We start from the raw sequence: 14,403 nt of genomic DNA, 5'->3' as shown, positions 1-14,403 counted from the left end.
CACCTGGGCCCCAGCAGCAAAAGAAGGCCACTGGGTAGAAGCGTACTCGCTGCTTCACAATGTGAATCACTGCCCACTGTTCACTCCCCAGAAAGCCAGTCGATTTCAGAAACTTCTTATAAAGTGTCTGGGCTTGAATGAGTAAGACCTAAACATGAGTATAGCGGTGAGTAGTCTGCCTAAGGCTTACTAAAACTTCCCAGGTCTAGCCTATCATTTTGGAGAGATCCTTCTCTTAGGATCTGACAGCAGGAAAGACCATCCTCCTGTCTTTACCATCTGAGACCAGGCTTTTTTTGAGAGAAAATTATCTCTAGAGTGATCTTTTGCTTGGCCAGGTAAATTGACAGATATTAGTCAAACTATATATGTTCAATACATAAACCTTACATCAACCCTCAGGCTTTCATTTTTCTCAATGAAGTTAATCACAATATGCATGGGAAGTTAAAACTAAGATATAACCAGATTCTCTTTTAAAACACTTTATTAAAGGTTGTGTTGCAGGGAGATCAGCTCGGTGCTTTGTGACCACCTAGAGGGGTGGGATAGGGAGGGTGGGAGGGAGACACAAGAGGGAGGAGATATGCGGATATATGTATATGGTGAATTACATATACAGTACAGCTGATTCACTTTGTTGTAAAGCAGAAACTAACACACCATTGTAAAGTAATTATACTCCAAAAAAGATGTTTAAACTAAATAAATAAAGGTTGTGTTATTAAGTGTTCTGTGCTTAATACCCCTAAAATAAATACTTTAGCACTGTGACAGAGCTTAAATTCTCAACTCCCAGAAAAAAAAGTTTTAGGAAGTCTCTTCTTACACTTAGATGGAAAACAGATTGTTTTTCCCTTGCATTTGGGAGCAATTTGAATACGGTTTAGTTAATGAAATAAATATAAATCAGTTCAATGTCCTTTTTGTGGGGAGTAAATTAGGTAATAAAATCTGTCCAAATCTGAAACTTTTCCTAATAATCCAGATCCACTCTGTAAGTTAATAACCCAATTACTTAAGGTTAGCCATGTGGTTTCCTTTCCCCACAGACACAGGAATCATAAAGAGGCTTGAACTTATTTGAGAATATTTACATCTAGTAGAATCAGTTCGCCGTTTGCTGATTACAAAAGAATCAGAATGCCAGTCCTGAATGCCCACTGAAGTCTGGGTTATTCTGAAGGAGCAAACAGGAATCCCTAGGGTGCCAGGTTTTGGGACACATGTCTCTCCTGTCAATCAGTTCTAAATGAAAACCATCAAGGCCATTTTAATATAAACTAGTCATTGTGCATTCTTTACAAAGTTGCTGATTTGATCTAAGCTATCTCCATAACTTATTTTTGAATTGTCAAAGAAAATTTTCCACAATTGTATTTCATTCACAGATGTTGGTTGTGTTAGCAAAAGGAAAAAAACTGTGGGATAAAGTTGGTCTGCAACCAGATAGTTTATAATTCCTGAACTAGCATATGAAAAGTGGAGAAAATGATACTGAAAAGTAGATATGACAAATAAAAAGGCATGTTCACTTGCTTACTGATTTTGTACTGGGCAGTTATATATAAATAATGTATTGTCCCATGGATGATTACTTGTCCATCAGTCTGATGATGTCAAATGAGTATTTAATAACTGTCTGAGTCACTCAGCACTTTAAACCCAGTTAGACATAGCATAAATGCAAATTTATAGTCAATAAAGAACTGAGAAAAGAAAACTCTTTAATTATTTGGAAAATTAAAACAGAGAAGATGTCCTGTGTTCCAGAGTATCATACTTTATAAAGAATATACCTGACACATACTAGTTTTCTGGTCTGGTCCTCCATGAGGATCCACAGGAACACATTATTTCTAGAGTGAGCATAATTCTCGCATAATGAATATAGGCTCTTTTCCCCACTCATCATTTGATCTTGGGAAGTCCAAAAGACTGAGGTAGTAATTAAATTAAATTAATTGATAATTAAATTATCAATATCTACTAGACACTTTCTTAGTTCTAGGACTATAAGAAGTGCCTCTCCGCCCCATCTTTCCCAGGCCTGGGTATACTGCCCCATCCCACCCAACCGCCCCCTCTCTTTCCATAAAGCCATACCACAATGGTGAGGAGGCTGAGTAGAAAGCTGGCCAGGAAAATGATAAGCCCATAAAAATAAAGTGTGCTACAGACTGATATGTTGGCAGAAGGCAGGACTTTAGCCATGGCTGTTGGTGGTGAGTACATCAGGATACACCTAGGAAGAGAATCAATGGTCAGGAATGTTGCTACAGGTATAAGACCAGAGAGATACCTATTTGGTGCAACAAAAGTTAATGAGTATGTAATTTAACTTATCATTTAGCTAAGCCTTGCCCATAATACCTTATTCCTTCTCACTGACACATAATCATCTAGTCATTTTGTGTTGTGTTTCTGCTTATATATTTTTGGCCTTGACTGTACAACTTGTCCAAAGCCCATTTCAAATACAAGCACCTTGGCCAGAATGTATATACAAAGTCTTCCTCCATCTTTTTTTTTGTTGTTGTTGTACGCGGGCCTCTCACTGCTGTGGCCTCTTCCACTGCAGAGCACGGGCTCTGGGCATGCAGGCTCAGCGGCCATGGCTCACAGGCCCAGCCGCTCTGCGGAATGTGGGATCTTCCCGGACCGGGGCACGAACCCGCGTCCCCTGCATCGGCAGGCGGACTCTCAACCACTGCGCCACCAGGGAAGCCCATTTCCTCCATCTTTGTTTATAGAAAAGAACAGGTGTAGTCTATTATAAAAATGATAGGTTTGGTCCTTACTTACCTGTGGCTCTGGCTGAAGTTGCGGAAACATTCACTGGCATTGCCCAAACAGAATACAGGTATCATCAATAATAGAGGTATCAGGCTGGGAGGAAAAAAACTTATCACCCTAATATTCAAACTTTTTTTATGCCATTTTCCCTTTGCAAAATATTCTCCTGTCCTTCTTCCAACTCCATCACCCCACCAGCTCTCCGCAAATACATATACATTTAATTCCTTCAAGAAAAGTACCTCAAAAACTTTAAGTATACCTTCTTTTCAAGTTCCTGGAGAAGTGGAGTGGGAAATGCATTTTATACCTAGGTTAATAAACTCTTAACAGAGTTTCACAGAGAGTCTCTGGGAGCTGTATGATCAGATTAAAAATCCAAGTGGATAATCGTGAAATGAAAAAGCTACCAAGGAGCTCTGTGATCAGTCTGTTTCACTTTTCATGGTGACCAGTAATAACTTCATTCTCATCAGCTCCTTCCTGAGAGCTTTTCCAAAGCACAGCTTTAATCAACCAGTTATTTATGCAGCTAAATATATCCAGATTCCTATAAGAGGAAAAGATCTAGGAGTAAAAGTTATAAAGTCTAAAACCAACTCAATGTGACTACCACTTTAGGTGAGATCCAGATCCTTTCTGAGCTTAATAACTTTAAGAGTCTCACCCAATGTTATAAAGGTGAAGAAGATCTTGAAAACCACCTACTACAACTTTTCATGATATATGAAAAGGAATTAGAAGTCAAAAGACTTAAAGGGAAATATTTATTGAAGGTCATACAGAGTTAATGGCAGAATTGCGACTAAAACCCAATCTGAAACTTCAAATTGCTTGCCTATTTTACCTGGGAAAATGGAATCAATGATCACACATTTGTTGTTTCTTACTTAGTAAAGCTCTGTGAGGACTCAGGAGTGACAGAATCAATGGAAATAAGGGCATTGTCCTTCTATTTGTTCCTCCCTAGACCCAAGACTAACAAGAGTCTACACCTTGCTAGGAAGGAAAGCAAAACTCTTACCTTGACAAAATGATGGCTATTTGACTAACTCGACAGGTATAACCTATAACCTATGAAAAGAATAAATGTGAGTAATGTCTTAGGATATTGCCAATCATATTACAATAAATACCAGATCATCACTTACCATTTGATAGTACAAAAATTCCCAACAGCAGGTTTACTTCAGTTAAGCAATATTTGATATAAAATTCAATGAAATAGGAGGCTTCCCTGGTGGTGCAGTGGTTAAGAATCCGCTTGCCAATGCAGGGGACATGAATTCGAGCCCTGGTCCAGGAAGATCCCACATGTCACGGAGCAACTAAGCCCGTGCGCTACAACTACTGAGTCTGCGCTCTAGAGCCCGCGAGCCACAACTACTGAAGCCCGTGTGCCTAGAGCCCGTGCTCCGCAACAAGAGAAGACACCGCAGTGAGGAGCCTGAGCGCTGCAGCGAAGAGTAGCCCGCGTGCAGCAACGAAGACCCAATGCAGCCAAAAATAAATAAATGTATTTTTTAAAATTCAATGAAATAGATAGTTCCTTAGCACTGAAGATAACAGAATTTTATCTGTATTACTATATTCTAAAAAGTACACCAAAAGCCACAAAGAGGGCCTGTAGAAAGTAGCTTAATCTAAGATTTGGATACCACAACAAATTCTCTTAAGAAGAAAGGCAAATATGAAATCACACCATAATCCTTCATCTTCTAATAATAGTTCAATCCTCTCCTCTTTTAGATCAAAGGAGGTGTAGACTTTTCAGACCATATGGGTGGAGTAAAAGTCTATGTATAAGATGACCAGCAGAAACCATTATAGGCCAGTTTCAGTCTAATAGGGCAGAGTCAAAAAAGACCTTTGAATATAAGACCTATCTAGAAGAAAGAACATTTCAAAAATTCCCAGTTGCATTAGACACTGTAAAACAACCTACAGAAGAATGGCCCATATCCCCTAGGAGTTTATGGAGAAAGATTTTGAAGAGAACGTCTTAATATAATAGAAAACAAAATTTTTTCTATTGGGTTGGCCAAAAAGCTCCTTCGGTTTTTAAGTAAAAATAAAAGACACATTTTTCATTTTCACCAGGAACTTTATTGAACAACGTATTCACCATTTTGTTCCACTACCTTCTGCCATTTTTCAGGCAACTTCATAATTCCATCTTCCCCAAACTGTTTAATCTTTTTGAGCAAAGAACTGTTCCAGGTGCCTTTTACAGTCTTCCAGGGAATTGAAATTTTTTCCATTAAGAGAATTTTGTAAAGACCAAAACAAATGGAAATCCAAAGGTGCAATGTCTGGTGAACACGGCAGATGAATCAGAACTTCCCAGCCAAGCTGCAACAGTTTTTGCCAGGTCATCAAAGAAACATGCAGTCTTGCGTTACCATGATGGAAAATTATGCATTTTCTGTTGACTAATTCCGGATGATCTTCCTCAAGCGCTGCTTTCAGTTGTTCTAATTGGGAGCGGTACTTGTTGGAATTAATCGTTTGGTTTTCTGCAAGGAGCTCATAAAAGAGGATTCCCTTCCAATCCCACCATATACACAACATCACCTTTGGATGAAGACTGGCCTTTGGTGTGGTTGGTGGTGGTTCATTTCGCTTGCCCCACAATCTCTTCCATTCCACATTATTGTACAGTATCCACTTTTCATCGCCTGTCACAATTTGTTTTAAAAACAAAATGTTTTCGTTACGTTTAAGTAGAGAATCGCATGCAGAAATACAGTCAAGAAGGTTTTTTTCACTTAACTTCTGTGGAACCCAAACCTCAACGCGATTAACATAACCAAGCTGGTGCAGATGATTTTCAACGCTTGATTTGGGTATTTTGAGTATGTTGGCTATCTCCTACGTGGTATAATGTTGATTGTTCTCAATTAATGTCTCAGTTTGATCGTTATCAACTTCAACTGGTCTATCCAACCATGGAGCATTGTCCACCGAGAAATCTCCAGCACGAACTTCACAAACCACTTTCGACACGTTCGATCAGTCACAGCACCTTCTCCATACACTGCACAAATCTTTTTTACACTGCGTTTTTACCTTTCTTGAAATAATAAAGCATAGTATGCCGAAAATGTTGCGTTTTTTCTTCCATCTTCAATATTAAAATGGCTACACAAAAACTCACCAATTTTGATCAATTATTTTAAAATGCATGCCGATATGACAGCTGTCACAATACAATCTAACAAAATTGTTTCAAATGAACTTAAAGACAACTAAGCACTATTAGAGCCATCTTACAGAAAAAGCCAAATAACCTTTTTGGCCAATCCAATATTTTAAGGCAGAGATCATATTATATTCTGGAATGCCATTGTTAGGGATCAATAAGGATTAAGTGAGCAATTAATCAATAATCAGAGGTGGGGGCTTCCGTGGTGGCGCAGTGGTTGAGGGTCCGCCTGCCGATGCAGGGGACACGGGTTTGTGCCCCGGTCCGGGAGGATCCCACATGCTGCAGAGCGGCTGGGCCCGTGAGCCATGGCCGCTGAGCCTGCGCGTCCGGAGCCGGTGCTCCGCAACGGGAGAGGCCGCGGCAGTGAGAGGCCCGTGTACCACAAAAAAAAAAAAAAAAAAAATCAGAGGTGGGTAACTGATTTTCCCTAAGAACTTTGGATCAGGAATAGCAAATGATTTAAAGTAGAACAGCCAGTGTCGACTTCAGGTAAAATGGGAAATAAGTAAAATTAGTCTTTGGTGACCTCTCCCACTCACATTTCTTCTTCTCTTTTTATTCTATCTTCTATCCATCATCACGTGGCTATCCTGTGTTTAACTGCTGTTCTTATCCACTGTCAATGAATCTCTGGTAAAAAGCTTACTAGTAATAGTTTAGGGCCGAAGTCTTCCTGGGGTATTTAAAAGAGAACTCAAAAATGAAAAACAAATCTTCAAGGCTCCTGATATAAAGCTATAATGACAGAATAATAGGCAGTGGGGGCAAATTTGGAGATAGAGTTTGTTTTCTTGCAATTAGTGTCATAGCATGGGTTATAAAGAGAAGTATCAATACTGCATTTGTACGCATAGAAAGCAACAGAATATTATATATGAGAGTTAATCTTACATCTCTCCTTCTATTTTCCTTCAAAAATTAAATTGCTCTGTAAGCAACAAGGATACATTATATGGCACAGGGAAATATAGCCATTATCTTGTAATAACTTTATTTCTTTTTATTATTATTTTTTTTTGAGGTACGTGGGCCTCTCACTGTTGTGGCCTCTCCCGTTGCGGAGCACAGGCTCCGGACATGCAGGCTCAGCGGCCATGGCTCACGGGCCTAGCCGCTCCGTGGCATGTGGGATCCTCCCGGACTGGGGCACGAACCCGTGTCCCCTGCATCAGCAGGCGGACTCTCAACCACTGAGCCACCAGTGAAGCCCCTGTAATAACTTTAAATGGAGTATAATCTATATAAATACTGAATCAATATGTTGTACACCTGAAACTAATATAATATTGTAAATCAACTATACTTCAATTTAAAAACAAGGTTAATTTGTTCTACTACCAGGAGCCCAAGACTCAGGATAATATTCCCCCATGTTGTCCCCATCCTTGGCTTCTGGTCTCGTGACTACTTCTTTAGAGAATAACTCTGTGCCTGAAGAACTTCTCTCAAATTCCAGTTAGTCTCTTAGCTTATGAGTGAATGAATGAATAAAAACTTTAAATACTATATCTATACATTTCTTGAACTTTTTTGACATTAATCTGCTTGAAGGGAGGGAACTGAACTAATTGTTTCTTTATAGTATCTTCTAGCTCCAGGATTGCAGGATTATGTAAACAAACATGTAAAATGGATATATAGCCATGGGTCATTACTAAATTGCAGGGAGTTAAGAAACTATACAAGTTGAAAATATAAAAGAATAGTTATAAGGGTTGAATCCTCAGAGGTAAACAAGAGATAAAGGGATCAGAATATAGTCCTGGGCTGTACAATACAGTAGCCACTAGCTTCATGCAGTCAAGTTAAAATTAAGATTAAATAAAATAGAGATTAAAAAAAATTAAATGAAATAAAAATTCAGTTCTTCAATCGCATCAGCCACATTTCAAGTGCTCAGTAGCCACATATGACTAGCGGCTATAGAACTGAACAGTACATAACATATTTTAATCATTGCAAAGAGTTCTATTGACAGTACTTGTACAGACTGTAATATCCTGTCTGGGATGTGATAAGGGGGTCTCGTCATATTAATTTTTCAAGGATTTCCTTACTGCACTTTGTCCTTACAACAAAAAAGAAAAAAAAGAGAGAAAAAAATTTAAAAGCATTCTATACTCCTGCCCTTTTCCAGCAGTATGTATCTAGAGCAAGGCTACAAAAAGCAAGAAGAGTATCTTCTTAAGAAGTCAGTCAAGTGAGAATTTAAGAGTATTGTAGCATTTTAGAGCTGGAAGAAGACATTAAAGATCACAAAGACCAGCACTTCATTTTTGTGATGAAAAGTTGAGGCCCAAAAAAGGGAGATGACATGTCCAAGGACATACAGGAGATAAATGACAGAACTAGGTTTATAAGACAGATCTCCTGATTCACTTTCAAATGCTCTTTTCACAGTGCTATAATACCATTTATTCATTCAACAAACATTTGCTGAGTCTCCCCATATACATGACAGTATACCACTTTCATTTGTTCTAGAACTGATCTGTAGGCTCTGGAAGAAGTATGTTGGGAGGATTTCCAGATTCACTTACTCCATGGTGCTCTTGAACAAAAATTCCCCTTCAAAAAGCCACAACAGAATGGATACTACAGAAATAAAAGGGCTAGAATATTTGTAAGATATGTATAGTAAGATTAAAATACATAAAGACATTTAAAGAAATGAAAATTGCTAACATCAGAAAAATGTCTTCTGTTAAATCACTTAGTGATTTACTGAAAGAATCAGAAATAAGAAACTAAGTGTACTATAAAATAGAATACTATTGAGCAATAAAAAGGAATGAATTACTTAAACACACTACAACGAATGAACTTCAAAAGCATTATGCTGAATAAAATAAACCAGACACAGAGACTACATTTTGTATGATATATGAAATGTCTATATGAAATGTCCAGAAAAGGAAAATCTATAGAGACAGAAAGTATATTAGTGGTTGCCTAGGGTAGGGTATGGAAAATGGATTAACAGTAAATGTGCATGAAGGATCTTATTGGGGCAAATAAAATATTCTGAAACTGATCTATGATGATAATTTTACAACCTGGTAAGTTTACTTTTAAAACCACTGAATTGTACACATGAAATGGGTGAACTATGTGACATGTAAGATATGTATACACAAAAAAGAATCCAGATGTACTGACTCACTGACTTTGTGTTCTCCCCTCTTTTTGTAATGCTAGACAGTGCCCCAAACTCTTTGTGAACCAAAGAAGGAAAGACAGTTGCTCCCTGGATCCATCTTGTTTTCTGATTACCACACATGAATTCCTCTGCCCTTCTTCATACCAATACCTGTTACCCACACATACCAAAGAAATACATCAGAGCAGAACAAACACCCTCCCTTTCCAATACCTGTAACCCAAATCCCATGTTAGCTGGCTGAGCACTTTCCCTAACTGCTCTCCAAGATCTTTTTCTTTACTCTAAAAATAATGACGGATTGCCATAGAGCCAAGAAGGATTTCCCTTACTGAAAGGAACCAGGCAGGAATGGCAATACTATAAATAATATTTCCTATAATCAAATCCTGTTGTTGGTGGTGGTGATGGCAAGAGAGAAGAGGAAGTCATGCCAACAGACCGGAAACTCCGCCAGTGCTGAGTGCTAACTGTTTGTCAAGGATGTATGGGTTTGTCTTAGCATACTGTTCATAACAATTAGCTCTGAATAAAACTTACCAGTGGAACTGTGCTCTGTCCACTCTGGTGGGGTTTCATCCTCAGCTCTTTGTACAGGTACCAGATGTAATTGACAGTGTAGAAAAATGAGGAAATGTAGAGTATCTAGGTGAAAATCAAAACAGCCCATCATAACTGTCCCACTATGGCTTCCTTCAATTTTCTACATTATTTTCTGCTGTAAGAATCCTACCTACTGGTCTATTAGTAACTTACCATCTACTATCCATACCATGCAAAACAGGGCCAAGTCTGGGAAACCTACCCAGGCCTAAAATATGTCCCAGCTTTCTTATTTTATCCTTTTGAATATTCAGAAGAACCACAGCATTATCCACCTCCTCTCACCCAACTGTTCCAATTTTATGAGGATATCATAGAATCTTCTTCTATTTTATTTTTTAATTGAAAAGGACATAAGAAGGGTACAAATGACCTTGTTTACAAAACAGAAGTAGAGTCACAGATATAGAAAACAAACTTATGGTTACCAGGGGATAAGGGGTGGGGGGAGGGATAAACTGGGAGATTGGGATTGACATATACACACTACTATATATAAAATAGATAACTAATAAGGACCTACTGAATAGCACAGGGAACTCTACTCAATACTCTGTAATGGTCTATATGGGAAAAGAATCTTAAAAAAGAGTGGCTGTATGTATATGTATAACTGATTCACTTTGCTGTACACCTGAAACTAATACAACATTGTAAATCAACTATACTCTAATAAAAATTTTCAAGAAAGAAAAGGCCATAAGAATTTCCATTTCTAATAATGATAGCCTAGGCTGTCTTAACCAAACTTTCCAATCAAAAGAACTAAATATGCTGAATAAAATGTTTTTTAAATCTTTAAAAGCATCAAAGAGCTGACAAGATCACAATGAACCAGCAGCACAAAATCCAAGAGAAGGAATTTCTGCTTCCACCTTTGATGAAATAACATGAATAGAACTTGTCTTTCAGCCTTAAAAACTAAAAATTGGACAAAATATATGAAAACACCCTGTTTTCAAACACTGGATAACATCATTACAGAACAGTAATCCCTGAAAGAAGAAAAACGAACAAATTGAGTTCATCAAGTTCCCCAGCTACCTGGCTAGGAAAAGTGAGTACAGTGATGGGGAATCCAAACAGAGACAAGCTGTCCTGGTGAGTTGAGGAGACATTTCAGTGTTTGGGGAGGCCAAGGCAGCTAAAATGTGTGAAGCAAATTATCAGAGAAGAGGCAGACACACAGAGACATAGTGCTCTGGAGATGTGCAGAGGTACCTTCAAGTCTTTGATTAAGTACTGATCTACACACATGGGAGAGAAAACCATGAAGAGAAGAGAAAGAAGCACCAGAAAGGAATAGGTGGAACAATCTCCAAAGGAATCCCTGAAGGAGTAGTTTGTGTTCCCATCAGCCAGTGTGGAATGACTTCCTAATCCGTAGGCTGGAATGGCAGTACTGTAGAATAATAAGGTAGAATCATAAGAAGAGTATTGCCTCACTATTGGGACCAAATTAGCTGTACATGAAATACTTCCCTAACTAAAGCTTGAAAGCAAGCCTTCAAAAAATAAAGGATCAAACAGACTCAGAGTTAACTATATATAAGACAAAATCCCCAAATTTAAATGGGATTTATATATGTATATAAAAGTTATGCATGTATATAAGACCTAATACCCAACAATGTTAAATCTAGAATGTCTGGTGTCTACTAAAATATTGTAAGTCATGTAGATAAGCAGGAAATTATGGCCCATAACTAAGAGGAAAATTAATCAATAGAAATGGACCCAGATACAACACAGATTATAAAAATTAGGAGACAAAAATATTAAAGGAACTATTGTAAATATACTCAATATGTCCAAGAAGGTAGAGGAAAGCATGAGCACAACATTGAGAAATGGAAGATATAAAAAAGATCTAAGTTGAAATTCTAGAGATTTTAGAAAAATTCTAGAAAAATATATGGAAATTAAAATATGGAAAATTAAAAACCGCAAAAAATTAGTTAACTTGAAGACACAGAAATAGAAACTAAAATGAAACATCTAGAGAAAAAAGACTTTGAAAAAAAATGAACAAAACTTCAGTGAGCTGTGGAATACAAGTGGGCTAACACACCTGGGATTGGAATTCCAGAAGGAGTAGAGAGGAAGGGAGAAACAAAGAAAATATGTTTGAGGAAATAATAACCAAAAATTTTCCAAATATGATGAAAATATTAACCACCATGTCCAAGAAGCTTAACAAAACCAAACATAAGAAACATGAAGAAACCACACCAAGGCACAAGGTAATCATGAATATAGATGCAAAAATCCTCAACAAAATATTAGCAAACCAAATTCAACAACACATAAAAAGAATCATACACCATGATCAAGCTGGATTCATTCCAGGGTCACAAAGATGGTTCAGCATATGCAAATCAATCAATGTGATACACCACATCAACAAAAGGAAAGGCTAAAACCACATGATCATCTCAAAAGATGCAGAAAAGAGCATTTGACAAAATTCAACATCAATTCATAATAAAAATTCTCACCAAAGTGGGTATGGAGGGAAGATATCTCAACATAATAAAAGCTATTTACGACAAACCCATAACCAACATAATACTCAATGATGAAAAGCTGAAAGCCTTCTCACTAAATTCAGAACAAGACAAGGATGCCTACTCTCACTAAATTCAGAACAAGACAAGGATGCCTACTCTCACCACTTCTATTCAGCACAATATCTGAAGTCCTAGCCACAGAAATCAGACAAGAAAAAGAGATAAAACGTATACAAATTGGAGAGGAAGAGGTAAAACTGCCACTATCTGCACATGACATGATACTCTAGAGAGAGAACCCTGAAGTCCCACACAAAAACTGTTAGAACTAATAAATGAATTCAGCAAGGTAGCGGAACACAAGAATATACAGAAATCTGTTGCATTTCTTTGCACTAACAATGAAATATCAGAAAGAGAAGGTGAAAAAACAATCCCATTCTAAATCGTATCCAAAAAAAAAAAAATACCTAGAAGATGAAAGACCAAGGAGATGAAAGGTGTATACACTGAAAACTACAAAACATCGATAAAGGAAACAGACGATGATTCAAAGAAATGGAAAAATATCCCATGTGCTTGGACTGGAAGGCTTAATATTGTTAAAATGGCCATACTACCCAAAGCAATCTACAGATTTAATGCAATCCCTACTAAAATAACCATGACATTTTTCACAGAACTAGAACAAATAATCCTTAAATTTATATGGAACCACAAAAGACCCAGAATTGCCAAAGCAATTCTGAGGAAAAAGAACAAAGCTGGAGGCATAATGCTTCCAGATTTCAGACTATACTACAAAGCTAAAATAATCAAAACAGTGTAGTATTGGCACAAAAACAGACATATAGTACAACGGAACAGAACAGAGAGCCCAGAAATAAACCCACGCACCTAGAGCAAAAAGACACATAACATACATAGGTCAACTAACCTATGACAAAAGAGGCAAGAATATACAATGGAGAAAAGACAGTCTCTTTAACAAGTGGTGATGGGAAAGCTGGACAGCCGCATGTAAATCAATGAAGTTAGAACACTCACTCACACCATATACAAAAACTCACTCACACCATATACAAAAACAAACTCAAAATGGTTTAAAGCCTACATATAAGACATGACACCATAAAAGTCCTAGAACAGAACATAGGCAAAACATTCTCTGACATAAATCGTAACAATGTTTTCTTAGCTCAGTCTCCCAAGGCAATAGAAATAAAAACAAAAATAAACACATGGGTCCTAGTCAAACTTAAAAGCTTTTGTACAGCAAAGGAAACCATCAACAAAATGAAAAGACAACCTATGGAATAGGAGAAAATATTTGCAAATGATGCAATGAACAAGGGGTTAATATCCAAAATATACAAACAATTCACACAAATCAATATCAAAAAAAAATCAAACAACCCAATCAAAACATGGGTAGAAGACCTGAATAGACATTTCTTTAAAGAGGACATGCAGATGGCCAATAGGCACATGAAAACATGCTCAACATCACTAATTATTAGAGAAATGCAAATCAAAACCACAGTGAGGTAACACTTCACACCAATCATAATGATTATCATCAAAAAGTCTACAAATGAAAATGCTGGACAGGGTGTGGAGAAAAGGGAACCATCCTACATTGTTGATGGGAATATAAATTGGTACAGCCACTATGGAGAACAGTATGAAGGTTCCTTAAAAAACTAAAATTAGAGTTACCATATGATCCAGCAATCCTACTCCTGGGCATATACCCAGAGAAAACTCTAATTTAAAAAGATACATGCACCCCAATGTTCACAGCAGCACTATTTACAATAGCCAAGACATGGAAGCAACCTAAGTGTCCATCGACAGATGAATGGATAAAGAAGATGTGGTTATACATACACAATACAATATTACTCAGCCATAAAAAAGAATGAAATAATGCCATTTGCAGCAACACAGATGGACCTGGAGATTATCATACTAAGTGAAGTAAGTCAGGGAATTCCTTGGTGGTCCAGTGGTTAGGACTTGGTGCTTTCACTGTTGTGGCTTGGGTTCAAACCCTGGTCGGGGAACTAAGATCCTGCAAGCTGTTCTGCGTGGCCAAAAATGAATAAATAAGTAAGTGAAGTAAG

General features: G+C 37.5%; 1 protein-coding gene across 2 annotated transcripts in view; it reads right to left on the bottom strand.

The window, feature by feature from the left end:
• The window catches only part of TMEM116 (transmembrane protein 116), a 120,539-nt gene that overhangs the window by 37,827 nt on the left and 68,309 nt on the right, over nucleotides 1–14,403 (bottom strand). For both annotated transcript variants that reach the window (XM_022550915.2, XM_022550911.3), the window contains exons 5-9: nucleotides 9,705–9,809; nucleotides 3,821–3,870; nucleotides 2,806–2,889; nucleotides 2,107–2,245; nucleotides 4–148 (exon numbers count right to left, since the gene is read on the bottom strand). In XM_022550915.2, coding sequence (XP_022406623.2) covers nucleotides 4–148; nucleotides 2,107–2,245; nucleotides 2,806–2,889; nucleotides 3,821–3,870; nucleotides 9,705–9,809 — 523 coding nt within the window. The remainder of the gene's footprint in view (nucleotides 1–3; nucleotides 149–2,106; nucleotides 2,246–2,805; nucleotides 2,890–3,820; nucleotides 3,871–9,704; nucleotides 9,810–14,403) is intronic.

Source organism: Delphinapterus leucas, chromosome 14, assembly GCF_059928025.1.
Source record: "Delphinapterus leucas isolate spDelLeu-1000000601 "Yukka" chromosome 14, BTC_Dleu_Yukka2, whole genome shotgun sequence".
NCBI classification, from domain to species: Eukaryota; Metazoa; Chordata; class Mammalia; order Artiodactyla; family Monodontidae; genus Delphinapterus; species Delphinapterus leucas.
Note: the sequence above shows the minus strand (reverse complement) of the source record. Positions and strands in the feature narration are given on the sequence as shown.